This window comes from Electrophorus electricus, chromosome 24 (genome assembly GCF_041902795.1).
Source record: "Electrophorus electricus isolate QZ-2024a chromosome 24, ASM4190279v1, whole genome shotgun sequence".
Taxonomy (NCBI): Eukaryota; Metazoa; Chordata; class Actinopteri; order Gymnotiformes; family Gymnotidae; genus Electrophorus; species Electrophorus electricus.
Window position 1 is genome coordinate 14,591,271 of NC_137520.1, and position 16,441 is coordinate 14,607,711.

General features: G+C 40.8%; 1 protein-coding gene and 1 long non-coding RNA gene across 4 annotated transcripts in view; one reads left to right on the plus strand and one right to left on the minus strand.

The window, feature by feature from the left end:
* The first annotated feature begins 8,159 nt into the window (after positions 1 to 8,159).
* Positions 8,160 to 16,441, plus strand: part of slc6a1a (solute carrier family 6 member 1a) — an 8,358-nt gene continuing 76 nt past the window's right edge. The window contains exons 1-15 of one of the 2 annotated variants that reach the window (XM_027001775.3): positions 8,160 to 8,506; positions 9,462 to 9,850; positions 10,038 to 10,169; positions 10,532 to 10,632; positions 10,728 to 10,837; positions 11,021 to 11,153; positions 11,641 to 11,775; positions 11,885 to 11,988; positions 12,387 to 12,511; positions 12,652 to 12,764; positions 14,217 to 14,348; positions 14,530 to 14,632; positions 14,980 to 15,080; positions 15,785 to 15,952; positions 16,230 to 16,441. The exon at positions 16,230 to 16,441 is cut by the window's right edge and continues 76 nt beyond it. In XM_027001775.3, the coding sequence (XP_026857576.2) occupies positions 9,616 to 9,850; positions 10,038 to 10,169; positions 10,532 to 10,632; positions 10,728 to 10,837; positions 11,021 to 11,153; positions 11,641 to 11,775; positions 11,885 to 11,988; positions 12,387 to 12,511; positions 12,652 to 12,764; positions 14,217 to 14,348; positions 14,530 to 14,632; positions 14,980 to 15,080; positions 15,785 to 15,952; positions 16,230 to 16,436 (1,899 nt within the window). In that variant the 5' untranslated portion in view covers positions 8,160 to 8,506; positions 9,462 to 9,615 and the 3' untranslated portion in view covers positions 16,437 to 16,441. The remainder of the gene's footprint in view (positions 8,507 to 9,461; positions 9,851 to 10,037; positions 10,170 to 10,531; positions 10,633 to 10,727; positions 10,838 to 11,020; positions 11,154 to 11,640; positions 11,776 to 11,884; positions 11,989 to 12,386; positions 12,512 to 12,651; positions 12,765 to 14,216; positions 14,349 to 14,529; positions 14,633 to 14,979; positions 15,081 to 15,784; positions 15,953 to 16,229) is intronic. The other variant, XM_081706612.1, reaches the window with a different exon arrangement.
* Positions 11,895 to 16,441, minus strand: part of LOC113572328 (uncharacterized) — a 7,473-nt gene continuing 2,926 nt past the window's right edge. Inside the window, exons 2-3 of one of the 2 annotated variants that reach the window (XR_014119662.1) lie at positions 14,512 to 14,627; positions 11,895 to 12,800 (exon numbers count right to left, since the gene is read on the minus strand). This is a non-coding gene — a long non-coding RNA (uncharacterized LOC113572328). Of the gene's footprint in view, positions 13,452 to 14,511; positions 14,628 to 16,441 lie in introns of both variants that reach the window. The other variant, XR_014119661.1, reaches the window with a different exon arrangement.

The window sequence follows — 16,441 nt, forward strand, 5'->3', positions numbered from 1 at the left end:
CTTCCCTCTTGTGAGTGCAAAAGAGCACAAGCAAAAGGAAATTTTTGGTTTATGTCAAAATCTCTAAAGATCATTGCACAACCTCTTTAGTGTTACAAATCATCTTTTCTCTGAGTTTATTTATTTAATGTATTTATCAACACAATATTACTTGTTGTATTTCAGTTTTTTGATTGACAACTGAATGGAATGATGTTTAGGTGTTCTTTCATTGCAACATATAAGAAATCTCTGTCTTATGTAATACCATTTACTGAAGTCACTGTGGTCACATTATATTGTGTGAGCAAACGTCCATACTCCTCTGTGCGTATAGCACTTGTTTTCAGGGTAGGGGGTTACTATGGGTCCATGAGCCTGATCCTCCTCTGGACTGAAGGATTAAATAAAGAGTAGCTCGAGGCTTTTTTATCTCTCTCCATGCAGCTAGCGAGTGGAGCGATTAGCTCTCGGCGGTGAAGGGTGGGGGGTGGGGGTGTCTTATAATGACGGCTGGCATTGGGGGTGCAGAAGGTACTCTCAGCTCTCTGGCTCCATGCAGACCTACTTTATTATCCTGCTCTATTTGAACCGGAGAAGCACTAGCAGTCCACAAGGCACGCCTGTCCATAAATGAGGCCTGAACTGCGCTAGCCTGAGCAGAACTGGCCTCTAACTGTCCAACCCCCCGCCGTCTCACCACACCCCCTGCATCACCACCACGTCATCGTGGCTGCAGGCAAACTCTTCCAGTCCAGCACATCTCCACATCCCTAACCACCCTCCCACTTGTTTTGTTTCCTCTTAGACATGCTATTCATTCTATCCTACTTCAAAGAATGTGTCTGAGGTTTTCAACAGCTCTGACAACACATGCCCTTTGTTTGTGTGCGCATTGTTTTGTACATAGTGTTAATGTGGTGTGTATTTTTGAACATCAGCACAGCCTTAGGAGAGTACATGCGCTGAAAAAAACCCATACCCATAATGCATCAGGTCTGTGAAACTTGTCAACTGCTAACATCAGCAGGAATTCGGCGTTGTCACAGTTCGGATTGTCCCCATTCTATAGCCAAATACACACAGCCTTGCTCATTTCACAGTAATGCCAGACTTTCACTTGGCTTGCCCTGTATGAAATGATGTCTAATCAGGGACTAAGCAGACATTCGGTTTCATGCTCCGTGTTGACAGAAACCGACTGCTGCAATAAGACTGTTCAGTCTCTAGTGTCACAATATAATGCAGTTGGATGCCAGACAAAGATTATGTTGTTCACTCTAATGCTATTAAGTCATCCGCTCCTTATAACATCACCCGTGGTCTACCTGGGACAAATTATGTTAGCATTGCTAATTGTGAATAACAGAAGCTAGCCTCTCATTACCATGATGTAAAACTGTGTTTTGTTGAACAGTGGCAAAACTAGTAGAGGTCGTTCAAGTCTGAAATGAGATTTGACTTTGGTATTATCCCTGCAGCTTAACAAAAACAAAACAAAATAGGTTGGCAGTCCATTGATCTATTTGCTGTACAAGGAATAAATAATACTATAAGATCTTTGCTGTGATAAAGTCTCTAAGGTTACCAACAGAGATGCATTTTGTGAACTGCCTAAATAATTTTTTTAGTTTGGCTGGATAAATTTGCTGGATGGTTTTGCTGGTTTTCCTGGATGGTTTTTTTGGTTTGATTATATGGCCAAGACCTGAGCAAGCTAGCTGTGCTCTTACACGCTTTCCAGTGCTGAACCTGAAGAGGGTCAGAGAACATTCCTGTACTGCTGCAAGCTTCATCATAGGACTGTCAGACTCACTAGTGGCAGAGAGGAGGATGGTGGCAAAACTACAGGACAATCTCAACAACACTGGCCATCTCCTCCATGACATTATATCACAAGCATCTTCGGACTGATTCATCCTGTCACGGATCCCAGCAGCCCTGTCACTAACCATAGTCATTCCCACTACAACCCCCAGAATCCTGTGCAAGACCCAGATGATATCGCCCATCATTATCACAAATTTGTTCATTCCTCATCACCAGACTATTGAGCCCACCTATTATCACCTCTATTTAACCCTATTTGTACTATCAGTCCAGTATTCCAGTATTTAACCCTGACAGTCCAGTATTCCAGTATTTAACCCTATCAGTCCAGTATTCCCAACTTTTCTCTGTGCTTTTATGCTGGTTTTATTACTACTAGCATGCTTTTCCTGAACATTTCTTTCCCCTGGAATATCATTAATGCCTTTTTTCTGAGCCCTTTTGGATATGTTCACCTGGTATTTTGTCTTTTGCCTTTGACCCTCGTTTGTATACTACTTAAGAGTTTGGAATGTCCCCCTGTTAATTAGAGCACCTCAGTGTATTATAGTGTATTTCCAGTATTTCCTGTAATCAGCAGGGGCTCCTGGGTGGGCAGAGCATCCTGTGTATTTTGTCATTTGGGAAAATAAGTACATGTGTACTTATTTCATAACTGTTTGCCTTCCACCATACTCTAACTTCCTAAACACAACTGAAGTTTTTTTGTTTGTTTTTTTCTCAGCATGGCATTGGAAGGGTTATAAGTGAAACCTCTATAACCAGGAAAATCTGCTCCAGTCAATAGTGTGTGATGCCATAGGAGTGGGTTCTTTTCAAGGCTGGATTTGGAATGCCAAAGGATTCTTCCCCGTTGCCTAGTAAGGGAGGACACTGTCTGTGATGGAGCTGCAGTCCTGTGACCTGACGCAGGACAGATGCACAAGGCTGAGGCAGAAGAACGATTGACACTGCATACTGTACATACAAATAAATAGATCACTGTTCATATATTTGCTTATTTTGCTGGTTTTCTAGTATACATAAATATGCACAAAATCTGAAAAAATATGCAAAATATGCAAAATTCTTTAATAAAGGTTTTTTTGTCCTGCTTCGTGAGATTCAGGTTACCTATATAACTAAAACAAACAAACTTGAGATTTGGGTTGCCTACATAACTAAGACTTAGTTAAGGAATGTTTGGACTCATAAAAGGATTTTGGTTTTGAGTTCAACATCTTCTCCAGAATGTGTCACACTGAGTGTATTACACACACACGTGTATTATAGTGATGATGAGCTTTAATATTTGAGAAGGAGGGCACAAAAAAACACATGCCGTTTATTAACAGATAGCATTGCAGTGTTCCAACAGATGTTGTGATCTTTAGCAGATGATCTTAAGCAAATACCAAATACAGGTCCCTGTATTCACACACAGCTAGTTGCATATTTTGGAAAAAGCATGTTTAAAGTAACTGAAGCATTTAAGCAGACATGCCTTTGCTGACATAGGCAGGTCTTCAGATTTGACATGAGCTGATCTCAAAACACAGCAGTGCTTGCCTGAACATTTAAAAAAATAAAATAAAACTCTGCCCAGCTCTTGTAGAGTCACAGTAAGAAGAGAGGGAGCAGCTGAAATGTGAATCCGTGGTGAGTGGAGATGGCTGAGCTCCTCCGTCCTGCACACACGGCTGTGCTGTCTCACCAGCTCTGTTGATTATCCAATCAGCTGCAACATTTGGCAGAATTCCCAGTAATATAATAGCAGAAGAATCCCTAATTAAACATCATGTGATGTTTGGAAGCGCCGCTGGTTAGTCTTCCAGCTAATTCAGGTACAGGCCATGCGTGGAGCACTTTGGTGAAAAGATTTCCAAGAAGAACAGGCAGGAGGATTTTTATTTAGAATGTCTGATGTCCTCTTCCACATCAAATGAAGTGTCCATTATGATATAATGACCACTTATCAATTGAATAATGTGTAACCTTCCCCTCTCCCACATGCACTGACCACAAAAAGGTTTAATGCATGTCGGCTTGTGATCCTGAGCTATTGACAGGAAATCTACCTACTATACCATTATGTTTCATACATTCAGTCTCCAACTGGGAGTAATGAGCCAAGTCACAAACATATGCTTGCACACACACACACACACACACACACACACACACACACACACACACAAATATACCAAAATGATCCCATCCAAGGCTGATCTTTTTTGTGTGACCCCTTCAATCGATCATATTCTCTAATATGGTCACTATATCTCTGCCAGTAATGAATGATCATTCTCCAGGGGCGAGATATTGTTGTTTTTGTTTCGGATATTTCCATCACTGCTGATGTCAAGAGCAATGTGCCTCTTTCAGGTTTCTGTGAGGAAACAGGAGGCTGAATGGGGGGCTTAGCTGTCCACATGTTTGAGTCATTCTTCTGGGGCTTGGAGGACTGCATGAGGCTGAATGATAGATGAACCAGCCTCTGCCAGCTTTGAAGCAGATAAACCCTTTAAAACCATAGCAAGCATTTACTTCCAGTGTAGCCATGCAAGCAAGGGCAATGAATGGAGTGCAGACTTATTCAGTGTATAAATGTGTGTGTGTGTGTGTGTGTGTGTGTGTGTGTGTGTAGGCATCATCAGGTTTCCTAAACTATCCAGTCAATAGGTCAACAAAAGGGCAAATTCACTACTTTTCTGCATATCTCCACTGTGTATGAGAGTGAATGGGCTTGACATGGCCAGATTTTCAGATCGATGCATGAATCAGTCTCAATCATGACCAAACTGGAAGGACCATGTTTTTATTCAAGGGATAAAATTTGTATCATGGTATATTGTTACACTCAAATTTATACGAGATTCAGTGACTGGATACACATCCAAACTATGGTGCACTGTCAGTATGAGTGTCTATGGAGCACAGATAGCTGCTGCATTATATAAGAGTCTGTTTAAAATGCAGTGTTTGCACAGAAAATGGGCACTACCTCCACAGAGCCAGGTTTAGACGTACTATCCCCTCTTCCTTGGCCTAGGAGAACAGGGTGAAAGCCAGCGGGCATGGTCCCTAACCATGTCCATCACCTCTGTGACGTGTCCTGCCCAGCCCATGTGTCTGCTGAAGACAGGGTGGTGTGGCAGAAGTCAGGGAGCAAGTCGGTTTCCATAGTGATGTGGCTGAACGTAAGAGATTAGCAGGGCAGAGTGATGAGAAGAGATTGCAGTGGTTAGGTGGAATTTGACACGGGCGCTCCACCTTACCGCCTGTAATTCTAGTGTGAATATTGTGTAGAAAGTGACTGTGTCAGTCATGGCCTATTCAGATTTGGTTCACGGTGGTGTGTATGATGGTGGTGGGTTTGTTTATGCAAGCAGAATCACACTATGCCAATACGGGTCTGCCACCCTGGAAATGACTTTGATTGATGGCTTCATCAAATACCTAGAAAATGTTTTGCAAATATGTGAGTGTATGTAACAAGAGGACTTAATCTAAATATTCCAGTGGCAGAATCTGAGCAATCCCAACAGAGACACCAATAAGAAGCAAGAGATCAAGACCATTTCGCAGTTGCCTAGCAACACTTGAACAAAATTTGAAACGATTTAGTTGGCCACATGCTGGTTTACAGCGTGTGTACATTTTCATGCGACAAAACTAAACGTGCAGAGGCTCTGGCGCACGTGCAGAGGCTTCGGCACACGTGCAGGCCTCGTCGCGAGCAGCCGCACCTTACAGTGACAATGAAACACATGCTGCAGTCCTTCACATGCAACCAGAAATGATCGGAGACACTTGGCTCCTGTCTGCAAGGATGTCATGTTTCCGTTGGTAAGCAGCAGTCGTAAGAAACGTGATTATTCTACGCAGCAGATGGGCTTTGCATATTGCATTAGTTCAAAATGAGAGCCATGAGACTTCAGGGTGGCTGAGCAAATAGATTGCACAGTCTGATAGCCTGGTGGCTGACGGAAAAATCAGTTCATGTTCCTGAAAAATATTCTCTGATATCGAACATTGTTCTGTCAGAAATACTTACCTAGCTATCGGTGTGATTTTCAGCCTTCCAGGAGCAGTGCTGTGTTAGTACAAGGAATGAGGACAGTTGCTAATGTGAAGGCGCTTACAGTGTATTAACCACCTCTTCTGTGGAAGCACAGTGCCGTTGCAAAGACATGGTCAAAACTCAACCCAAGAAAATGCCCTGAAAATGCAACTAACATAACCTGCAAAGAAGCATAAAACATGTATTGAGCTTACTTGTCTTTCCTATTCTGTAAATATATACACAGTGAATAATCACCTACAACCTTTGCTTAAGAGCTGAATCAGCACTAAAAATTTTGCTCTGTAAGAACCATTTAAGCCTGATCATACAGGATCTGTCACATTCAGTTGGATGAGTTCCTGCTCTAACCCATTTATGACTTCAACAGTAAGCAAGTCGGTTTTTTTTATCACAGAAAAACAAGTTTTCACAACAACAATGTAGAGTCTAGCTCATTTAGAATTTACATATAAACAAGCAGCAAGGCAGATCTTCTCATTAATCCCTCATCTGACAGAGTAGAACTGAACCACAAGAAAATCAACAAAATTCCTAGAAAAGAAGCAAAAGGGAGGTACATATAATATTTAGATAAAATCCTACATTTCTGCATCTACACGCTCTAATGTTTATGACTATATCATCATTTCCATATATAATCCATCAAATATGCCATCTCAGCCATATGCGTGATATACAGCTCTAGAAACAAAGAACAGCCCTCTCCAAACTCTTCTTTTACAATGAAGTGCCCTCTCCAAATTCTTGTTAAACGATGAACAGCCCATTCCAAACTCTTAATAACCAATGAACAGCCCACTCCAAGCTCTTCTTAAACAATGAACAGCCCCCTCTGAACTCTTCTTAAATCAGACGTCTATACATGCACGACAGCCGTTCCACTCTAGTGTCTGTCACAGCGACACCTCGTTCATTTTAATGTGCTTCTGATTTGGTGATCAAATGGAGCAAATCTTATTTTAACGAGCAGTGTGAAAGACTTGTGGAGAGCAGGCCAAGATGCATTAAAGCTGTGATTGAAAATCGGTCAAGGTTATTCCACCAAATATTGATTTCTGAACTCTTCCTTAGTTAAAACATTAATATTGTATTGTTTAAGAGTGAATATGAGCTTCTTTTCTTTGAATTATTGGAGGAAAGCACTGCAACTTTTTGGCTATTTTGACCAGTTGTCATTTTTGCAAATAAATGATCTAAATGATAAATGATGAATTTGGGAGAACCTTTGTCAGTAGTTTTTATAATAAAATAAAAATGTAATTCAATTCATTTTTATACTTAGATATAGTATAACCAGTGAAACTGATCCTGTTACAGTGGTCTCTTCATTTTGTATGTGTGGTTCAGAGGTTGAAAGGCATACAACAGTAATTCACAAGTGTGTTACACATCTACAACAGGGGTATAAATGCAACCTTTTCCTGCAATCCATGACCAGAGGGAGCACCAGCCAGATGGAAGTTGCAATGCTAAATTTTGTGTCGTATCATTACTAGGTTAGTTCACCCCTCATTGGTCTGCCATCTGCTACCATTTCTGCTCTTCTGCTCAGAGCCTAGGAATGACAGAAGATGTCAAATCTATACTACCATGACCCAAATCTTTCACAGGAGCTGTTTCCCTGAGCACTACCACAAAAAAATACTTCAAGAAAATACTTAGAAGAAAATCATTTAACAATTTATATTTCTCTTTACTATTTAACGTCTTTATCTTGAGTGTGTATTATACATATATTTCAGCATTTAATGCGTTGTTATATGAAGTAGTAGATGTTTGTGGGATTTGCTTCAAAGTGGGTGGGTACATGGGTTAAAGTGGCATAGGCTACATGGTCCCTTTGCAATCATCTAAATCCCGAAAAAGTAAGACACTATTAACCCATGCGTGACAGCGGAATGTTTAAATTGCATGAGGCATCTCGTGCTGCAATTTTAGTCTAATTTAAGATTTTGAAAAGGCTGGAATATTAAATCCGAATGTAAAACTCTAGGCATGACCAGCCCTTGTAACGTTTTCAAATGTTGGAGATTTTTGCGTTTTTAAGATGCTGTTGCTTGTCGTCATAAGAATTGTTCACGAGCTGCAGGCTGCCATATAACTGTTTTGTGCATATAAACACTATTAAAGAAAAAATAAAAACAACTCTAAAACGTTACCCCCATAATATCCACATAAAATATACGTATGTTTACATTTACCTGGGGACAGTCTGCACGAACGGAAAGCGCTGCTGCGCTGTGTGCAGTGAGAGAGACCAAGCAGAGAGACACAGAGAGAGAGAATCTGAGGGATCGACTTTCAGATGACATTGACGCTATGTAGACTGGAGTTGGGAATTGTGCTTCCCTCAATGTTCCTGGCTGTTGATGGTAGACAGTCGCTGGAGACGAAGCTGCACCTTCTCGGTTGGATTCATCGTCTTCATCAGCACTGCTTGCTTCTGGACAGCTCCCCACAGCAAGACGGACTGCTTCCTTTGGATCGTTTGGGGATTTTTTTCAAGTATTTTGATGGAAATAAAAAACATTTATGTTCCAAGTAAAACTGGAAGTTTGCAACTTCGAGGGGAATCTACGGATACCTCATTGCACGACTCACAGCTACCAACTCAATCTTTTTGCAAGAGCTGTAAGTAGACATACATATGTATATTTTTAGCGATAGCAACTGGTACATTTAATGTATTATTATTACATTTATTTAGGCATTGTACAATTCCGTACATAGTTTTCAGCCTGAGTGTAGTTTGTTAGGACTCGTTAAGTGACTTCTGATGTTGTAATCTTTCTTTTTTTCCGATCTGGTCGGTCTGTCCGTTCTTTCTGACAGACAAAGGGTAGAGAGCACAGGCTTGTGCGAAAGGCTTTGCGCACAGGGCATGTGTGCCCGCAACCCGAGCAGTGACTGTCTGTTTTCCGTTTGTATGATCATTGCTTGTGTCTTATACCCGCTGAAAACACTCCACCGGAACACTCACTGCTGTTTCAGAGAGTTTATCGCGCACGTTAGGAATTCTAGTAACTATGGCAAACTCTGGGATGTGCATGTTGTTGTCATTTACACCACTCAGACAGTTCACGATTAGATTTGATCTTATTTTGTAAACAAATACTTGAAATAAATGTTTGTAAAAACACTAATAGCTGAAATAAATAAGTACATTTCGGAGAAATGTACCTTACGCAGATATTAAAAAATGATATGCCTTTGGGATCGATTCATTGCCTATTGTAATATTATCCTTTATAATGGTGTAATAGATAGTGAAACTTTGAATGGTTTTGTTTTGTCTTGTTTTGTTTTATTGTTTCTTGTTATCCTGTATTGTAGGCTTCGTCATGAATGCTAATGAACAAAATCATAACGATGCATAATTAGTGGCTGATTATTAATGATCAAAATAACGCCCGGTTCAGTGATGCAAAATCTATGAAACACTTCTTCGTCTTAAGAGGTCTGTATGGAGACCTCCTGCACGTTAAGTATTTCGGTGTTAATTTAAGAGATCAACCCTATACGAGAAGAGAAAAGTTGTGGATAATGTCAATGGGCAATGGGCAAGATTGTCATTCCGTGTTTCCAGGTTAACGGAAACTCCCGAGCTGTCTGACGTGCGGTGCCGGCCCGTTTGGTTCCGTTGGTTGGAGGTTTGCTCCTAAAGCGCGAAGTTGCTGTCTACGTGGACTGGTGCCGAAATAGTGCGTGCAGCGGCCAGGACCTCTGCTCGAGCCAAAGACATGGCGACAAATGGCACCAAAAGCACGGAGGGACAAGTTGTAACAGAGCTGAACGAGGTAACAACTAACGACAAACCTAAACCGGAGGAGGAGAAAACTGATAAGAAGAAAAAGGATATTCCAGATAGAGAAACGTGGGGAGGGAAATTCGATTTTTTGCTGTCTTGTGTGGGGTATGCCATCGGACTCGGCAACGTATGGAGGTTTCCCTACTTATGCGGGAAAAACGGCGGAGGTGAGTGCAATTTTGGTAGTCCTTACTGCTTTATGAAACTACAGCACATACCCTACCCTGCACATACCCTACCCTGGAGTGGCCAGAGAAAGATTGCTGTTCATCTTTTCAGTAGATTGGTGGTTGCATTTCCATAGAGATTTAGTCTCGTGGTTTACATGCGTTTCCATGTACTTTTGTACTACAGGGGCCTTCTTGATACCTTATTTTCTGACCCTCATATTTGCGGGAGTTCCGTTGTTTCTGCTAGAATGCGCTCTTGGTCAGTACACTTCTATCGGCGGACTTGGGGTTTGGAAACTAGCTCCAATGTTCAAAGGTATTACGGTCTTAGCAATTCACCTCTTGTTTCTCACTTCTTGCGTGTGCCTTAAATGAACTACAAACTCAGACTGCAAAAATAGACTCAAACCTAATTAACACGATAGCGTTTACACTTGTATGGGATTAGTCCAAAACATGGAGAACATCTAAAGAGATCAGTAAATGACTGTTTAATCAATTTATTGATTTTCTTTCATAGCTTCCCTGATTATTTGCGCAGACAAGATCAATATTTTGTGGACAACATTGTAATACAACACATTGCATGCGATTAATTTTCCTCTCAAACCTTTGTATAACGTCGTAACGTCTTGCCTTCCATGCTGAATGACGTAATTATGCATGCTCGCGCTACAGGTGTTGGTCTCGCTGCAGCAGTCCTGTCCTTCTGGCTCAACATTTACTACATTGTCATCATTGCTTGGGCTTTGTATTACCTCTACAACTCTTTCACAACTGTAAGTATTTTGATGTCCTTTACATTATGCATGTTGGTCTGAAGAACGCTAGCACAATTATCTTTGGTAAAAACAAAAACATTCTCTTATTTTAGGACCTTCCATGGAAATCTTGTAATAATCCATGGAATACAGAAAGATGTTTTACAAATTACAGCATTGCAGATACTACAAACCTCACCAGCGCAGTTCTGGAGTTTTGGGAGTAAGATCTCGCAAAAATCTTTTTGACTTTGTTTGCTTGACTTTGTGTTTGCATGTTGCTTGGGAAGTCAGTTAAATAATAATAAGAAGAATACGAATAAGAGCAATAAATATTAAGAACAGCCTTTCCCAAATGAATTGTCCCTGTTGACAATTGCTTATGTTGCTGGATGTGTTAATACAGGCGCAATGTGCATGACATCACTGATGGCTTGGAAAAGCCTGGCCAGATCCGTGTGCCACTAGCAATAACGCTGGCCATCGCTTGGGTCCTTGTGTACTTCTGTATCTGGAAAGGTGTTAGCTGGACTGGAAAGGTAAGAGTCCCTGTACGCAAGCTGCAGTGATGACAGAAGTGGATCCTGCAGCAGTGGAAACAAATGTGAACAGAAGCACCTGACACACAATGCTTTCACACTAGCACTCCTTTTCCTGCCTTTTCCTTTTTGGACATGGTTAATTTGAAGTAAGTACATTGTGATGTGATTCTAAATTATCCCAGCTCTATCCTCTCCTAAGCTAATTGAAAGGTCGATAACCAGCTGATAATTAATTATCATCTAACAACCAGCTAATTAAAATATTGAATAGAACTTGCTCGATAATAAAGAATGTTGATAACATTTTACAATTTCCACTGAAATGGATTATGTGAAACTGGTTTAACCAGTTTCACATAATCCATTTCAATCGAACTTATTTTGTTTGAAACTTACTGTAATAAAAGACTAATATCACAGGTAATACACCAAAGAATTCTCTTTACACGCAAACAAAAATGCATTTTGTTTCTATTGGTTCTAGGTTGTTTATTTCTCTGCCACCTACCCCTACATTATGTTATTCATCTTGTTCATCCGTGGCGTGACTCTGCCAGGAGCAAGAGAGGGAATCATGTTCTATGTCACACCCGATTTTGAGAAGCTCAAAGAGTCAGAGGTAATTTCACAGGCTGAAGTAAATGAGCACATCAAACAGATCAGCAGCCCTCCACACACCAACACTATGGCTGCGGCTCATGGCTGATGCTTCTTCCTCCTCTTCTTAGGTCTGGCTGGATGCTGCTACTCAGATTTTTTTCTCATATGGGTTGGGCCTGGGTTCTCTGATCGCACTTGGCAGCTACAACCCTTTCAATAACAACGTCTACAGGTAAGTGCATCCCCGAGTGTGACTGTATGTCATCACAACAGTCTGTCTGCTCACTGCAGACTGGAAGAATGCCTGTGGTTCATGTTAAGAGCAGGGTCTCTAGCAGGGCCCTCACACTCAACACTCGCCACTTTTTACCAACACTTAAATGTGTTCAGCACTGTTGAATAGAACATCTCAAATATATGAGCTTATAAATAAACAGACGCGCAGTGTGCATATCATTTCCATTTAATTAAAATTATAGGTTACTCATCTGCTCATCAAATTGTGCTTCAACCATCTGGGTACTGGTTGCTTACACAATATATTCCTCAGTGTTTATAATATTGGTGTGCAGGACTGAATGTCAGGTGAGCTGCGAGGTCAGTGTCCATCTTCCCTGTTCTCTCATGCAGAGATTCTATCATCGTGTGCTGCATAAACTCCTCCACCAGCATGTTTGCTGGCTTTGTTATTTTTTCCATTGTGGGCTTCATGGCTCATGTGACGAAGAGACCAATAGCTGACGTAGCTGCCTCAGGTAATTCACTACTTCACCAAACTAATACACCTGCTGTAATTTTACTTTGGATACAATCTATAAGATCTTGATTTTGCACGGTTAAGCTGAGCAGTACTCAGTGGTGTCCTGCCAGATCGGTGGTTGTTGTGCATACTCAGGTCCAGGCTTGGCTTTCCTAGCCTATCCAGAGGCAGTGACACAGTTACCCATCTCCCCACTGTGGGCCATCCTCTTCTTCTCCATGCTACTGATGTTGGGAATTGACAGCCAGGTGAGAACGTTCAACATGATAAAAACAAGTGCTGACCTAGAAAACAGGTGTAAACAGCAGGACTGTACGATTAATCTGCACAGCCACGTTTGCCAGCTGTGTCTGGCACAGTTCCCCTAGTGGCCAGAACAAAGAACAAAGAATAAAGAACTCTGTCATCTGTTGGGCACCAGAGCCCTTAGCCTTGTCAGAGGTTTTGATGGCGCTGTTATATATTTAACTTCATTTATATAATTGTAGTATGCCATGCTGCCTACACAGTGTTTTGAATCTCTGGCTCAGGATTGAGTCAGGTACATGATTTACTTATTCTCTAAATCCTCAGGTGGAAAAAAAGTGAAAGCATCATTTCTTTCACCTGCATAAGACACATAAAACAAGAAAAGCCCAGTGTTTAACTGCTGAAAAAACCCATCTAACATAAATTAACCAACCATGCTTAGGTGAAATGAAGTTGCAACAAAACCAAGCATTTCATCTTCCATTAAGTGCCTAAATGATTGACAGCGATGAAAATAGCAGGAGCATGCCTGTCACTGTCTAGTTTTACATTATATTCTTTACATCAGATTATTATTTCATAATATTGATGATGTATTGAAATGATTTACAGCTACCAAAATGAATGAAAGCTTCAGTTATCTGTGCTGTTCCCCCAAGAGTTGTTCACTCAAAAAGCCAGCTTGGCTATATGGAAGAAAATACAAAATATAATGATCAGATTTATATCCAAGGAATTAAAATACTGTATTCTGATATATGCACACAAACATGCAATACGACTAATCTCATTTTATTATCACCTATTGCAAACTACAAATGTTATTTTGTTAAACAGTAGAAGAATGCCTAAGAGATATCTTTATTCACTAGATCACACTTAAACTGTCCTTGGGTAAACTGTCCTTGGTTAAACTGTCCTCGGTCCATAAACGTGGTGTTCTGTTTTATTAAAGAAGGGGTTTGGTCAAAAATATGAAGTACAACAACAGGACTCTTTAAATGTTTGAAAATGCTCAGGTCATACATGACAGCTGAAGGATACGACCAAGTGTATTACATAAAACACTCCATGGATATCTTCACTTTCATGTATTATTTATAATCTCCACACCATAATGGACTTAATGTATGGTCTCATATTAAAGAAGCGATGTTTGGAAGGATGGGCAGAAGTTTTAGAACTTCTCTTACCTCTGAATATTTCTCATTTTAGAGAAAATTTCCATGACAGCTAAGAATTAATTAATATGGTTAATGATGAATTAGCATGAATACCGATGAAATAGCCAGACCAGTTAGAATAATCTAATTTGCAAGCTACCTGGTGCCTACTGGCTTTCACTTATTATTAATGTGTGTTTAGTTTTTGGGAGTAGCCAGTTACACCAGTGACCCTAGAATAACTCAATTATTTATGAATCTTTTAACAGTCCTCCATGTTTTCTCTAGTTTTGCACTGTGGAGGGCTTCATTACTGCCCTTGTGGATGAATTTCCAAGAGTTCTGAGGAAAAGGCGTGAGATCTTCATCGCATGCGTGTGCGTGGTGTCCTATGTCATCGGCCTGTCCAACATTACACAGGTAATTGCCATGCAGGTGTTTCTCTGAAACAATGTAATCAGAGGTTTTAAACTTTATATGCTTATGTTTTGACCTGGACATTCTCTGGAATCAGTGTATTCCAAATCTTGACTGTACTAAATAAGTGAAAGGAGGTCTTCTGTATGTCTTATTCATTACTTACTTCCTGCTTACTCCTCAGGGTGGCCTCTATGTCTTCAAGCTCTTTGATTATTACTCTGCCAGTGGGATGTGTCTTCTTTTTCTGGTGTTCTTCGAGTGCATCTCCATCTCCTGGTTCTATGGTAAGAGTTACATTAAATTTACATAAATTCATATTAATAATCTCTAGTTGTTAATCATGTTAAGCATGCACATAAGATACAGAACGATAGGAAATGTGATGAAATCTGTATCATTTAAACTGTACTGAGGAAGAGTTAAATTGAAATTAGACCTGAATGCAGATAAAAATACAGCTTCATAACAGGACTTTGAGACTACTTAAGATGGCATCTGAACCATCTACTGCAGCACCTGTGACAAGAATTGTGTAACAACACAAGCTTTCAGTCAGAGTGTGGCAGGGTGGCAGGTTTTTAGTCTGAGGTGATCAGTCATATATGTCCTTTCTGATTCCATGCCCATTTAGGTGTGAATAAGTTTTATGACAACATCCAGGAAATGATAGGATACAAGCCCTGCATATGGTGGAAGCTCTGTTGGGTCGTCTTCACTCCTCTGGTTGTTGGTGTGAGTAAGAATTCTCTCATTGATCCTAATCTGATGTTGATATTATTGTGTATGGGTGGCTGTGTAGTGATCAAGTTTATGGTTATTAAACCTTCAGATAGCCCTAACATAGACTAAGTATTTGGAGGTGCAGGTGGTCACATAATTTTGTCACGAGTGACAGGAACTTAAAATATATGCATAAGTAAAACCAAATGTGCTTTTTTGCATTTTGAACTGCCATAGTTAAGCAGTTAAGCAATTTTAGACATTTTCAGAATACTTAGCAAGTTCATAAGGATGATTTAATGACAGAATTGTGCAAAATCATATTCAAGTCTTATATTCTAGAAGAGTATTGAAATTAGATTTCCAGTTCATTACATTTGTTATTTCTCATTTGCTATTTGTTATTTTGAAGTGCAGGGTATAATGCTCTTACACTACATCGGAGTAACCAGTTTAAACAGTAACCAGAAAAAACGCTGATCCAAATTCAAGAAGCAACAGAATTTGATCATTTTCAAATGTATGTCTCAAATAAACCACTGCATCCTCTAGTGCTCACTGAGGTAATCAGTAGCCATGAACCCAGTTCCTGGCCTTCCCAGCCTTTTTGAGGTGCTAGCATTAAAGCTACGCAAAGTGCTGATCCAAATTTGCTTGGCGACCAAAAAAAAAAGCACAGTATTGTAAAACCATGATGTCATTTCCTGCCCTTCAAGGGAGTGTTCCTCTTCAGTGCAGTCCAAATGGTTCCTCTCACCATGAACAACTACGTGTTTCCAGCATGGGGGCAGGGTGTGGGCTGGCTCATGGCCTTGTCCTCCATGGTCCTCATTCCTGGCTACATGGTTTACATGTTCCTCACCATGAAGGGAACTTATAAGGAGGTAAACTCTACTCAAACTGTCACTTACTAGGCCAGGGATCTGACTCTGACCATCATACAGTACACGATAAGCTAAGGTCTCTTTGGAGCCCCACTATATGCTTGACAGAGGTAGAAAATTTAGTGGTGGTTCTGCACATGTAATGTGGTTAAATTGAGCAGGTCTTTTAAATAGTGTCCTTGACATAATGTCAGGGGTAAAAGCAGGGCTGTCCGGGGTGGTGGGGAGAGCGCAGTGAGGTGATGTGTGCTCAGGGAGCTCCCTGCCTTCCCTGCAGCGAATCCGGATAATGCTGCAGCCTCCTCAGGTGGCACGGGCCCAAGAGAATGGTCCGGAACAGCAGGTACAGCAGCAGGAGGTGCAGCTGCAAGCTACACAGCCCCAACAACAACAACAACAACAACAACAGCAGCAGCAGCAGCAGCAGCAGCAGCCTGATAATGCAGGCCCAGACAAAACCGGCAATGCAGACGCCAACGTCTAAAGCCC